The sequence below is a fragment of the Molothrus aeneus genome, chromosome 10 (genome assembly GCF_037042795.1).
Source record: "Molothrus aeneus isolate 106 chromosome 10, BPBGC_Maene_1.0, whole genome shotgun sequence".
Lineage (NCBI taxonomy): Eukaryota > Metazoa > Chordata > Aves > Passeriformes > Icteridae > Molothrus > Molothrus aeneus.
In genome coordinates this window covers 21,027,726-21,041,073 of record NC_089655.1, presented here as the reverse complement: position 1 = coordinate 21,041,073, position 13,348 = coordinate 21,027,726, and the positions used below count along the sequence as shown (strand labels likewise).

The window sequence follows — 13,348 nt, the reverse complement described above, 5'->3', positions numbered from 1 at the left end:
TCCTCTTTTTCTGAGGAAGGGTGGAATTTGATTTCTGAAGTTTTTGTGACCTTCAGTATATTTGCTTTTAAGGGGAGGAGGAATCTTAGTGCAGGGTGATGCTTTGAGTGTTGCAGTTAACAGAAAGATTAAACTGTTCTAAAATGAAGCAGCCATTTCAGTTTTCTCCAAGGTTTCTTATAAAAGATGTTGTCCTGAAGCTTGAGTTTGGTTTTTGCATTGTTTTTTTTTCTTGTTTTTCTTTTCCCCTCTAAGGAGCTGTGCTTAGAAGCAGCTGCTTTGATTTACTGCGATTCATGTGACTTGTCCCTGAATTTCATCTCAGCAATGAAATCCAGAATGAGCTGAAATTCCTGTAGCTTTGTTGAATCCTCCCCAGCAAGCAGTAATCAGGTGGATACTTCTGTGAAATATTTTAAATATTTGGAAGGCTTCTTAGTGGTGAAACTGGTTGTGCCAATATCCAAGATCACATTTTGGCCTTGTCCCATACAGGACTGCTAATTGCCCATGCACTTCTTTCAGCTCACTAGTAGAAGTTGGTACAGACATTATAGATCAGGTTTTTTAAACATTCTTGAACTCATTCTTCCCATCTCAGGCATGAGAGGGCACAGATAAGATTACATCAGCCTTTTTGACTTCTGCATTTTATAAATTTAGCCCCCAGTCTTTATTAAACATTCTGTTTAATATCCTTCTAGCTCATATAGTCATAGTTCATCCTTCAGACATGACTGCAAAACAATTTAGGCTGGGATTGCTTGAGTCAGTTGATTGTCATCTGTCATGAGGAAGATAATTTATTTCTGTTCTGCTGTCAATCTGGAGGTGTTTGGGTTGATTTAAAGAAGGGAGGGGAAGCTCTTTGCCTTCCCCCATCTCTGAGCTGTGGTGCCTGGGCTGAGTGGGAAGAGAAAGATGTTATTTGGTTTCTGGGATTACTGTGGGCTCTTCCACCACTCATTGCAATTTCATTGTACCATACTTTTCACCTGGAAAAAAAGGTCAGTAATTTACATTGGTGACAGAAGAGCTTAGATTGGGGTTCATTTAAAGAACGTTCCAACTGCAGCACCTCAGTAGGTTGCCACTGAAAAATCCCAGTGCAGGCTTCATGAAAAATCTTTGCCTTTCTAGCACCATGATTTGGAATGGTTGTATTAAAAAAAAAAAAAAAAAAAAAAAAAAAGCCCAAACTTTTTTTTCCTGTGGAATCTAACATCTTTTAAAGATGTGCAAGTAGTGCATAGAAATAAAATTTTTGTTTTAATGTAAATGCTTAGACAAAAATTAAGAACAGTAAAAGATTACACACTTTCTACTTTTATCCAGTTTTAGGGCAAATTTTCCCTGCTTACTTTCTCAGAGGATGAATAGCTTGCTTTGCTCTGACTCTGTTCCTGAGACTGAAATAGTGGCTATTGCTCAAACCCAGCATCCCAAAGCACTTTGGGATCCCAAAGCCCAGCATCCCAAAGACCACATGAAATCTAAAGAAGGCGTTTCTTCTTTGATTCAAGCAAGGTTGAGGAGTTGTGACTGAGGGCAAAATTTGGCCTGCAGTTATTTTCTTAAATTTTTTTAGTTCATGATGGGTTCTGCTGTGCCTCTGCACTGGGGAAGTGCTCTGCTGCCTTCCTATTGTTGTAGCAAACTCAGTGGCTTTATGAGGTTCACTGCCAAGGAAGTTGTTAATTTTGGCTGAGGAGCTCTGTTTAATCCCCAGCAAGTTTGGAACTCCTATGGAGTCTGTTTTGGCTGTGCTGTGTGATTGTTTTTCTGTGCAAATATGCAGTTCTGCAGGTTATTTTGCTAGTTTTGTGTTTGATCAGGAAAATGCTCTTATTGTGTAATGGGCAGATTAGCAAAGGGTTTTATGGCCAGAATTGCCTATGGTCATATTTTTGAACATCAAGAAGAAGTAGGTTTTGTTTTGTGTTCAATACTGGTGCCATTGTCCCCCTAGACTGGGGATGGTATTTCAGAGAAAAATATTTCCTCACTGGCATGGAGCAGCAGACGCAGGATTTTAAAAGGCACTTTCAAATGGCACACTGGAGACTTGTCACTCTGTGTTCATTAGGGACTGTGCTTTCCATCTCAGTTCTTGGAGGGTGCAGGGCTCAGCTCTGCCCCAGCAGGGACACTCAGCAGTGACAAAGCCACACCTGTGGTGGGATGCAGAGGAGCTCTCAGTGACCCAGCTGGGAAGAGGAGACCAGTCCTTGGTGCTGTCAGACTCGTGCTTTTTGTCAGTGCAAGGAGGAGTTGTGAGCCTCCTCTGCTGTGTGTTCATGATGCTCAGGCTCCTGCTTTGCCTGGCTGTGACAGGTGCCAGGACTGAAGGGAACCTTTTGGAGGGGAAGTTTCTCTGTAAATGCCAGGTGCTGTAATTTCATGGCTGGTGTCAGACATCCTTTTGAGCCAGTTTGACATTTTAAGAAGCATGGGAATCTCAGCCATGCTGCTGACCATCCCCTGCTCCTGTTTGAACTGGGGAAGCCTGTGGAGTTTTTCTGGCCTTGTCACCTGGGGCAGCCTGGGGTGCTGCTGGCAGCAAGGTGCAGCTCTGCAGAAGTTACAGCCCTTCCTCAGTGACCACTGGGCTTCTCAGCCTGGAGAACAGCCCTTTAGTGTAGCAAAGGCTGGACAGGCAGTCACAGGGAATGAGGAGAAATGAGAGGGACAAACCATGAAGCAGCACAGGAATAAATGGAAGGAATTAAGCACAAGGAAATTCCATGTATCCCAACTATTGTACAAAACTCTGAGGAGTGCGAAGAACATCCTGGGAAAAGGTTGTAGTGGCCAAGTTTATAGTGAGAACAAAACATCACCCTTCTACCTGGAAAGTGGGAGTCAGGAGCTCCAGGAAAGTTTTAGGAGGGACTTTCAGTCTCTTTGTCAAATACTTGACCAAAAGTTGGAGGGATGGGCACTGCTTGGTTTACCTGCAAAGCTTTTATTGTCTTCCCAACCCCACATAGGGTGCCAGCTGCTTTAACAGCATAGCAAAAGGGAAGCTGCTGAAAATAAAAAGAAAAAATATTTTGACAGAGAAAATAAGCTAAAGCAGGTCGAAATGATGAAAAGAGAGCGCTCCAAGAGGAGGTCCTGTGTGTAAGTGGTTTGTTGTTCCAGCAGATTCAGCTTGGGCTGCCTCTGTTTCTGTGGGTTATGTCATTGTTTGGTTTGGTGTTCCTTCAAGCCCAGCCAGCTGCAGCCATCCCCAGTGCCCTGCCTCTGTTATCTGCTTTGGGAGATGTACAAAGCGCTCGCTCACCATGGCACATGGACGTGATGGACATGGGGGGCTGCTGTATTTTACTAAGAAAGCCTTTTCTGCCTTCAAATGGACCAACTGCCTGTTCACAGTAGGAATTCACTCAGATCTCCAGCCAGTAAAGTAGGGAGTTGTTTTTGCTGTCTTCCAGCAGTAGCAGCGAAGAAGCAGAGAAAAACAAACGCAACGTGTCACTTACCCTCCATTTGTCCCTTGCATCCAGCCTTTTATTTCCCTTGCTGGTTGCTACTGATCTTATTTTCCTTCCTCCATCCCAATGAAAAACAGATCCAAACAATAAGGGGGGGGCAGGGAGGATCAGATGCCCTTACATTTATTTTTAAAACGCTTTTTAGCCCAGGTGACTTCACTATGTACATCTGAATGCTCCCACATCTGATCCTGATCCATGTGATAGGAAGTGCCTTTGGTTAGAGAAGGATGAGCTGTGAATTTGCACTCCAGGTATTTTGGAATATCCTGTCCCATGGACAATAGGATACTGAAGCAGTCCAGGTGAAACTAGCAGTTCAATAGATATGGACTGTGGCCAGGACATCTCTCAAGTGTGGGATTAAATTCCTGCCTAAATCACAGAGGCAAAGCACTTCAGTCATCCTTTGATTTATTGAATCAGTGAATCAGGATGACTATAGAGATTTGATTTTTTCTGATTTTAGATCTGAAAATGTGCCTTCTTGTTGTTGTGGGGGTTTTTGCCCTTTTTTGTTTTTTTTTTTTTTTTTTCTTTCTATATATAGTTTGGGCTTTAAGGATAAATAATGAAGGATAAGCTCCTAGACATTAATAAATGTATGTTAGCAGGAGAAATCAGATAGCAACAGTGGGAAGTCACTTAGAAATGGGAAAGTTGTGATACACTCATGCATGGCAATTTTTAAAGAATTAGAACACGGTTTAACAATTGTATCTAAAGTTGGATAACATCAATCTCTCTACCTTTGTCTGGGGAGCCATAGTTGTGTTTTATCATTGATGTTTTTTATTAGCTTTCATGTAATGAACAGAAATTTGAAATATTTAACATTTAGAAATCTCATCCAGGCTTAATTAATAATCTTCCTTGGTTTATTATAGTTCACATCGACTTTTTTGAATAGAAATTTTTTTTTTTTCACAAGTTTTCTACTCTGAAGGGCTCCTTGTTCTGTCCAGCTGGGAAGAGTTTTTTAAAGCCCTGTGTGCTCAGTGTGACACTGGATTTGCCCTTCCCAGTATCACATCTGCAGCCTGGTTGTTCATCCCTGACCCTGCCCTGTCCTGGGCTGCCTCCCTGACAGACTGGAGAGCTGCACCAAACTGGATTAGGCAGGAATTTGTCCTAGCTCTAATTTTATTCAATATTTTCATTAAGGGCTTGAAGGATGGAATAAGGATTGAGGCTTATTAAATTATAGTCCATATCAGGCTCTGATGGGGTTGAGAGTGCTTGATGGGTCAGGGAATGATGACCAGACAGGAGGAGAGCTCTGTAATGGCCTTCAAAGAAAAAGTTTGATCAAGGCAAGAGCCATCTACTGCACTGCAGCTAGTTGTTCTCAGACCTGCTGGTTTTTTTAATTAGATGGTTTAGGTATTTTAATTTTTAATTATTTTTTTTAATTCTGGGAGGAATAGGAGATTACAAACCCCAAGAATCAAGTTATTCTGTAGACAAAGAGAAGAGTAAACTTCTAAGCAAGCTCTGTAAATGGGTCCTTATTTCTGGTGCTGCCAGGACCTCAGCTGGGCAGGGATGTGCCACATCCTCAGAAGGATGGAAACTAATTTAAAAAACAGGGGACAGCAGCAGGTGGGGTCTCTTACAGACAGGTATGGAGAAATGAGCTTGTTTTGTTAAAGGAAGAAATTCCTGCAAGTATGTAAAAGGTGGCAACAAAGGAAGGGGTGATGAGCTCTCCTGGGGCAGATGTGCAGGAAAGAAGGAATAAGTTTCAGATGCAGCAGGGAGAGCTGAGATGACCTTCCCTGAGATGAGGAGTTAGATGCTGTGGTAGTTCTCCTATCTGAGAAGTTTGGAGATGACCGTGATCATGGGGCAGGAGGTCATTTATTTCATTTATTTAATTCTCATCTCAGAGAAGTGGTTTGGGTGTAGATGATCATGTCTCAGTGTAGGAGGATGGACTCTGTGGCTGTCTCACATCCCCTCTGCTCCTGTGACTCAGCTGCTGCGTGACATCTGCAGCGTTAGGTTTGTTCTTGTGCAAAGGAGCTTATTAACTTACATTTCTGCAATTCCCTGAAAGTCTGGATGTGTTCTTCTTGGTGTCTTAAGCTTTGACACGGGCAGGCAGCTCACAGAGGAGCTGGGCTGTGTTTGAAGAGCTCATTTTCTTGGGGGCTGTAGGTTGTGCTGTACGTGACTGATGAAAGACCCTTCCCAGCGCTGAAGCCGGTCACAGCCCCGATAAATCTGGAACAAATTCTGAGAAAGCATGTCATGTTATGACTGGCATATCTGTGAGCATGGAGCTCTGCTTGAGAATTAGACTCAGAGTTTGCAAAGTGCTGGTGCTGATGTCATTCCCTTGGAATGGAAAGGCTGTTGAAACAGTAAATACTTTCTGTGGCCAGAAGCTAAGTCTTGAGCTGGACCTTTTCCTCTCTTCGAAGGAAAGAATGCAGAACAAACCTAAAATGTGTATTTGCAATGGGAAAATCTTAATTAGTTTAGAGCTTTTAGCTATTTCAAACCATTTACATACACAGCTGCTGTTCATGCAAACATGTAAACTATTGATGGAAACTTCAAACTTACCTTGAACTGACTTTTTTCCCCTGTTTTTTTAAAGCTGGGCTTGGTGTTTAAAAGTATGGTTGGAAAGGTCTGAAAATTATATCTGTGCTGTACGTGCAGAAAGGAACATAGACACAGGCTAACAGAAGCATAGAATAAAAGGCTTTAGTTCAGCAAGGCTTGACACTGAAACCCTGTTAGCACCAAACAGCTGCTGAGAAAGTGTTTAGATTTTAGGGGCATTTACTCCTGGTTGTATCTATAGAGTTTTGTTTATGATTCAAAACTCTGAAAAAAAGAGAGGAACTTGATGTGGTCCAGGTCTTTCAGCTGGCTTTTCTGCAATAAAAGATTAGTCTGAAACACTGGATCCAAAGAACCCACAGCCTGGGAATTAGAAACTAATGCTGGGAGTGCTATTATGTCTCTCAGACAGTGAGATTAGCAGGGTAACTCAGATTTTTTGTGCTGTCCCTCAGAGGACCCCCTGGAGCACTCACAAGGAGTTCATCCCCACCCCCAGCTTCCTCCTAGGAGGAAGAGTTTTGCCATGACAGATGTGGGGAACAGATGTTGAGAGGAAAAGCTAAAATGGGACAATGACCTGAAGTGTTGGTTGGGCTCTTCTTGACGTGGCTGAGCTCCTGTTCCCTGTGGCAAGGGAGGAAAGCAGCTCCTGCTGCCAGCCCCAGCCTTTGGGGGGTTGCCATACAGATTTCCTGTCTGCCTGTCAGATACTCACTGCTCAATCAGCTGAGGAAGAGGAAGGGGCAAAGACTGAAATGCAAATCCACTGTCTGTTATTCAGGGACAATTAGTCCCAGGTAGGTGAGTCATGCTCAGCCACCCACCACCTTTCCTGAGCAGTTCTAGGTAATTTTTTTGAACCTGACTTGCCTGTTTTGCATCAAGACTTGCCCGTTTCTTGCTGCTGTTGTTGCCCACTTTTCCACCACTGCATCTGGGATGTCCAGCAGATGCTCCTTGTCCCTAAATGCTCCAGTGAGCTGATTTAGAATATAGTCCTTGGTGGCTGCTGAGTGACAACAGAGAGCCAGGAGGAAAGGCTTTCCAGCAGCTCTGTGTTATCAGATAGAACATATCAGATGGTTTCTTTCCTTCTCTATTGTCTTCTATTTCAGAAGGCTTTCTGCTCTTTGCTGGCTTGGAAGGAAGATGTTGAGCTTGATAGTCAGAGATTGGCAGGTCAGAGCAACTTCCCTACTGAGGGAGGGATTTGGGACAGGTTTCTCCTCTCCTTAGCTTAGTCTAGCTCAGGAGACTGTGAATAATCATGTTTATTACAGAAAGGAACTCAGCCATCCATAGAAGCCTGAGATTTTTTTTTTTTAATGGCTCTTGAAATGGGAAGCTAAGTGTTTGAAATACTGTAAATACTGTAATTCTTGATAACAACTCCTGAGGTCCCCTTTCAACCTGTGCTGTTCTCTGATGCTGTTATAGACATCACTTGTGGATGTTTATTGCTTTCTGCCTGTAGTATTTGCTTTATTTTCACAGGGTGTTATTTGTTATATGTATCCCATTCCCTCTCCCCAAAGTCTTTGAAGAATTGTCTTCTTCCACCTCCAGCTTATCTGTATAAACACTTGGTGACATGAATGTCCATACTGGCCTCATAAATGTCCATATTGCCCTCATAAATGTCCACATATCTGTAATAACCCAAGGCCTCTGTGTCCGGCACCCAAACCCTTCTCTTTGTGAACCAGATGCATAATTGGGACACTCATGTAAAAAATTCCCTGAGTGGGACACTTCATTGAGAAGTTTGATTGAAATAATTAAATTTTTATTTATTTGCTGGGCATACCCACCTCCCTTAAGCCTTGGAATCAGTTCCTGTGCCTGGAGCAAATTGAACCCTCAGCCCTGACCTGCAGAGGGTGGGAGTTACTGTACAGAGCAATCACCTCTCATGGCAGAGGGAAATGAGATTTCTTTGGGCTTCAGGGTTTGTTTTCCTCTCCTGCTCAGTGTGACAGAGGATCCTTGCTAGAAAGCAGAGAGAGGGAAGAAAATGCAGTCCACATGTTTGGGATTTAGGGTTGAGAGTGATTCACGCTCAGCTTCTGGGGGTTGTAATTAGGGGTGACATAATAACCAGAAACTTTTGATAAAATAGTAGCAGCTTTTTTGTTACACTCAGAGCTGCAGAAGCTGCTTCTGATTAGCATTCCTTCGAGATAAGCCTGCAGGATCTCCACAGATCTGCAGATCTGTGCAGATCTGCCTCTGGGCTTTGTGGCACAGTTCAACTTCTTTACTGATGCTGAAAGGAGCCCTGCATTCTGAAACACCCCAAATTTTGACATTTTCACTTGGATCAGCATCTCAGCCTTTTCCTCAGCCATTTTAGTTGATCTGTGAAATTTTGAAATCAATATTACCATATTCTGGCTCAATCCTGCCAGTTTATGGTCTTTGTAATACACTCTGAGGGTTATCTGCTATGGAAAAACAACAATCTTGCTATCCTCAACTTCTCCTGAAATATTACTACTCCTTTCTTTTCCAAGTGGCTGAGACTAAAAGGAATCCAGGAATGTGTGCAGCAGGAGATCTGTCATTCCCAGTCCACACCAAGGTGCATTCTTGTAGGGAGAGATGGGCATTTACACTGGAATTCTGCCATCAGCATTCAGCCAATTCTAGTTTTTGGCAGTCGAGCACATGGAATTTGTAAAAAGAAGATTCTCTTTTTTAAAGCAGGTCACAGACAAAAATAAAGGCACATTCTTGGGCTAGAAGAAGTAGGTCAGGTTTTGGGGGAATCATTAGTGAAAGCTGTTGATCTGATCCCACCTGTTTATTAATGTTTTTTGCTTCCTGTGCCAAGGATGTCTGGCTCATTTTGCTTTAGGTGAGATATGTTCTTTTGCTTTGGTGAGCAAACTTTTTGCATTAACATTTTAAAGAAGAAAAAAAAAAAAAATCCAGGAAAATATGTTCCTGGTTTTCCATTAGAGAATACTGTAGTGGAAAGTGAGGCCTCTGTGTGCTGTGGTCCAAAAGGAATAAAGCTGCTTTGTGTCACCTCATTACTCTGAGCTGATGTTTCACCTCAAGATTGTTTTGAGGGGGGAGGATGAGGGAAAGGCTGATTGCACTGCTCAGAGGATGGCCTCTTCTGCACAATTATCCCTCTAATTTAGGGGCAGCTTTTCTGTGGGTGCCTCTGTGCAGCCCCTGCAGGAGCTGCTGTGCCAGGCAGGAGGCTCAGGCAGGGAGGATGGATTGCTGCTGCTCAGGCTCTGGAATTTACTGGCATCACTTCATTGCCTCCAGCTGCAAGGTGGCTGCAGAAGAACCTTGGGCATTACCCAGCTTAAGGGCAAGTGGCTGCAGGGTGGGTGCTGGCACTCAGGACAGGCTCCTGTGTGGCTCCCCTGGGTTTTCCCTGCATGGGACAAGGACACTTGTCCTCTCCAGAGCCCTGGTGGGCAGGGGGACAGCCCAGTCTGCAGCTACTCGTGTTGTAATATCTGTTTGTCTCCCTCCCCTGTTCTTATTTATGTAGCTGAAATTCTTGTTTAATTTTGGTAATTTATTTCTCTTCCTCTTTCCACATTCTCTCTTTTACAGAATTTGATTCAGAAACAAAAAGGGTTCAAGACATTCTTTCTGGAATGGAGAAACCACAGGTATGTGATGCCAAAGTGCCACACAAACGTAACAATAGCAAATGTGAAAAGTAGATTGTGTCACAACACACTGGTGATTTCACAGGGGGGCACCTCTGATTTTTTCCCTTAGCAGATTGCTGCCACTAACTCATTTTACTGGGGTATAAATCTGAAGGATCTTTTGTGCTCGTGGGTGTTTGAGGGCTCTGCCCACTCCAGAATTGCACCAGTTGTCTGTTTCCAGAGGACAGTTCCCAGTATTCATACTGTAATGGGGAGCTCAATGCACTGGGGTGACTGGCATAGCTCTTACCCCCCTCTCCCCTGGGTTTTATTTTGTCATGAGCAATTTATGTCTTTAATCATGATTAAATTAAGCTAATTCTATTATTCAATGGCAAATTACCATAGTCTGTGTTTGTCTGAGGCATAAAAGCCTGTAAATTAAGATGGAATTGAATCACCCTGTAAATAACCCTAATGCTGAGTGTGACTGCAGTCAGGTGAGGTTATTAATAAATCTGGTTGTAATCCCTTTTCTGGTTTGGTGTGTCAGATGAAAGCCAGAGGAACACTGTAGGTCTGAATGAATGGTCCCAGCCAGCACTGGGAGAAGCAGTCATGGTGCAGAGGGAGGCAGAAATCCCAAAAAACCCCCAGCCCATCTCCTGTGCTCTCCAGAGCTCAGGCCTTTCTCTGTCCAGCTGGAGAGATAGGGCACAAATAAGCAAATAAAAAATACTGGTGGAAAGCTCATGGGAAGACTTGGTTCAGCTGAGGGAGGCTGATCCAGAGACATTCTGCAGTGGGAGCCTGGGCTGCAGGAGTGGCAGAGCTCAGGGAGAGCCAGGCTGCGCTTTTGGACTCGGTTCTGATGGATGCTTTTGTTCTGAATGAATACAAAAGGTGTGGATGTTCAGTTGCTCCATCAGTAGGTGCTGCTGTCCTGGCATGGGCAGGAGCTGGTTCTAAGCCAGCCACAAGTTAAGCCAGGCCTGCAGAGATGACAAACACCAGCCTGAGCTCTGTCCACAAGGGGAAGTCACTTCTCTGGTGTGGAAACAGGTGACAATACTGAGCTGAAGAGTTTCAGGGTGCTCAGAAGGGAAGAAAGTGCACTTAGCACAGAGTTGTTGTACAGAGGGAGTCAGTGTTTTAGCACCATGGACCACCTGAGTGTTACTCATTTGGTCAATAGCCACAGCCAGGTGCTTTACAAAAACCCAGAGAGCTGACAAGAAAAATGTGTTGTTTCATCCTTAGAGGTAGGAAGAGAAGCTATTAGAGCAATTTGCAGGATTCTGAGATCTGGACAATTAAATTTATGGTAACCAGAGCCTTAAAGCAGAAATAAGCAAAAAATGAAAAATAGACAAAAATAATTTTCCTTTAATAATGCCAAAAATGGGATTAAAAAAAATCCAAACCATGGCAAATGCTGGTTCAATAATAATGACATTTACTGAGGTGAAGTTAGAGATTATCTATTATTCTCTCTCTGTAACTTTGACATTTGTGAGTAATTAAACTCACAGGACCCTCACAAATCATGCATTGCTGTGAATGGTTCTGTGTGTGTATAGTCAATATTACATCTGATAGAAATCTATCATATTATGCATAAATAGTCATCTTGGTCATGTTGCTTGGCAAATCTTATTCAAGTGAAAAATAAAACAATGTAAAGGAGAAGAGCACAGTGGTGAGTCAGTGACAAGTGAGTGATGCTGTATCTGCAGCACATGGATTTGATTTGTCCAAGTGGGCAGCCCTCTCCATCCAAGGAGGGATGAAGCCATCCAAAGGGTTTAGCCTTGTGAGCAGCTCCTGCAGGAGAGTTATCACAGGGAGATGTCTGGATCATACAGGTACCTCTCTCTGAGTACACAATATACTCAATTTTAAAATTACTACTTCATGAAAAGTCTTTTTTCAATAATAGGTATTGTTACATGTTTGAGAAGTGTGCAGCCAAGCTGTAAATTTAATCAGAGCTTTGTCCCTTTAACAGCCAGAATTTTAAAAAGCACCTTTTGGTTTTAATCCTCCATGGTTTTGTGTCAACTGAAATATGTTTTTAATTCACATTATCACAGACAAAGTAATCATTCTACGGAACAAATTCCTCGGTGAGGAGAGGGAAACTTGACTCTGGGTTTGTGAAATGGCTGCATGTGACAGCCAAGGGGCTTGGGGGGACATCCCCCCCATGGGGAATCACCAGGGCTCTGTCAAACCCCAGCTCAAACATCAGCCTGGCTTTCCAAGGGCAGCCTGCTCCTGCTGACTCGCTCTGCAGCGAAACTCATATTTAATCACTGGGGTTTTTGCCTAAAATTGCAGGATTAGAGCCATAATTTAAAAGCAGAATCTCAACCCAGTAATAAGTGTGAATTCATTTGACCCCCAAGCCTTTCAAGCCGTGCCCTGGAGGGAGTAAATGAATGTTGCTTGCAGTGTAGTTCTCACACACACAATGAGCCCCCAACCACACGATGCCTGTGAATGCTAACCCGGAATTTGAAAGATAATGAAAGTTGTACAGAAACATTTTTCATTACCTGAAAGACAGGAAGGGCCGATACTCATCAGTCTTGTAACCTTATTAAAGTAGTGCAAGAGTTGGATTCTTTCCCAGGGGCTTTTATGGAATAATTATTTACACCACCGAGTTTTGATAGAGCAGAAAGGAGGCATTTACTGTGTAAACGGAGAAGTTTTCAGAAACTAATTAACTCTGCTTTTCACCAGACATACAGGACTCCTTGTGGGAGAAGCTTTTGTTAGGTCTCAGCTAAAAGGCCAAGCCAGCCCTCTTCAAAGCAGGCACAGTGATTTTGGGGACAGATGAGACAGGCTGGGGGAGCTCAGAGGCAGCACGAAGGTTTACCTGCCCAGCCTGGGAAGAGATGCTCTGCCTGCTTATATTTTGTCAGATGGAATTAATGCACTGTTAATGAACAATGAGCTGGTTTTAAATGATGGTGAGGTATTTCTGTCTGCAAGTTCAGAAGGGCCATTAAGCCCACCATTGTGGTAGTAGCTGGGCTATTCCTTACAGCCTGGAGAGGGCTGGTGCAGGTCTGCACCTTTGGAAGGATATTTGTGTTAAGTTAGAGAGGTTGGAGGCAAAGATACTGAACTGTTTTACAAGTGCCTGCTTTTTATTCTCAACATATCATAACCCCATTTATTTAACTTAGCTTTTTTCATAGCAAAGCTAGTGCTTCCTGCTCCAGGTAGGAGTTCCTTGGTAAACTAAGTGGTGGCTTTGGCCATGAAAGGAGATGCTGGCAGGTGACTGTGATATGGTATCAGCCTGTTGGTCAGGGATCAGCAGATAGCTTTATCTCCAGCCACACAAATAAATCCATTCCCAGCTGATGTGCACAGCCCAGGGAGGGAGTAGATTTGCCTTTTCTTACTTATCTTGCAGACAGTGACCCCTCACTTGCTTTTCCCCGCTTGCTGTGTGTGCTCAGTGCAGCTAGGACTGGTATTTAACCATTTCTGATGTTTATTTTTAAACCTGCAGCAGCAGTTGCTGTGTACCTACGAGCTCCAAGGCAGCCAGCAGCCACTCTGGGTGCTCCTTCCCTCTGAAATTAATGCTGTAGCTGCAGCAGCTTAGCAACTGGGTTTGGACTTTTATCC

At 43.4% G+C, this 13,348-nt stretch overlaps 1 protein-coding gene across 1 annotated transcript in view; it reads left to right on the top strand.

The window, feature by feature from the left end:
* Window positions 1–13,348, top strand: part of FNDC3B (fibronectin type III domain containing 3B) — a 186,166-nt gene that overhangs the window by 109,197 nt on the left and 63,621 nt on the right. The window contains exon 7 of the mRNA XM_066556568.1: window positions 9,654–9,712. Within this exon, the coding sequence (XP_066412665.1) occupies window positions 9,654–9,712 (59 nt within the window). The remainder of the gene's footprint in view (window positions 1–9,653; window positions 9,713–13,348) is intronic.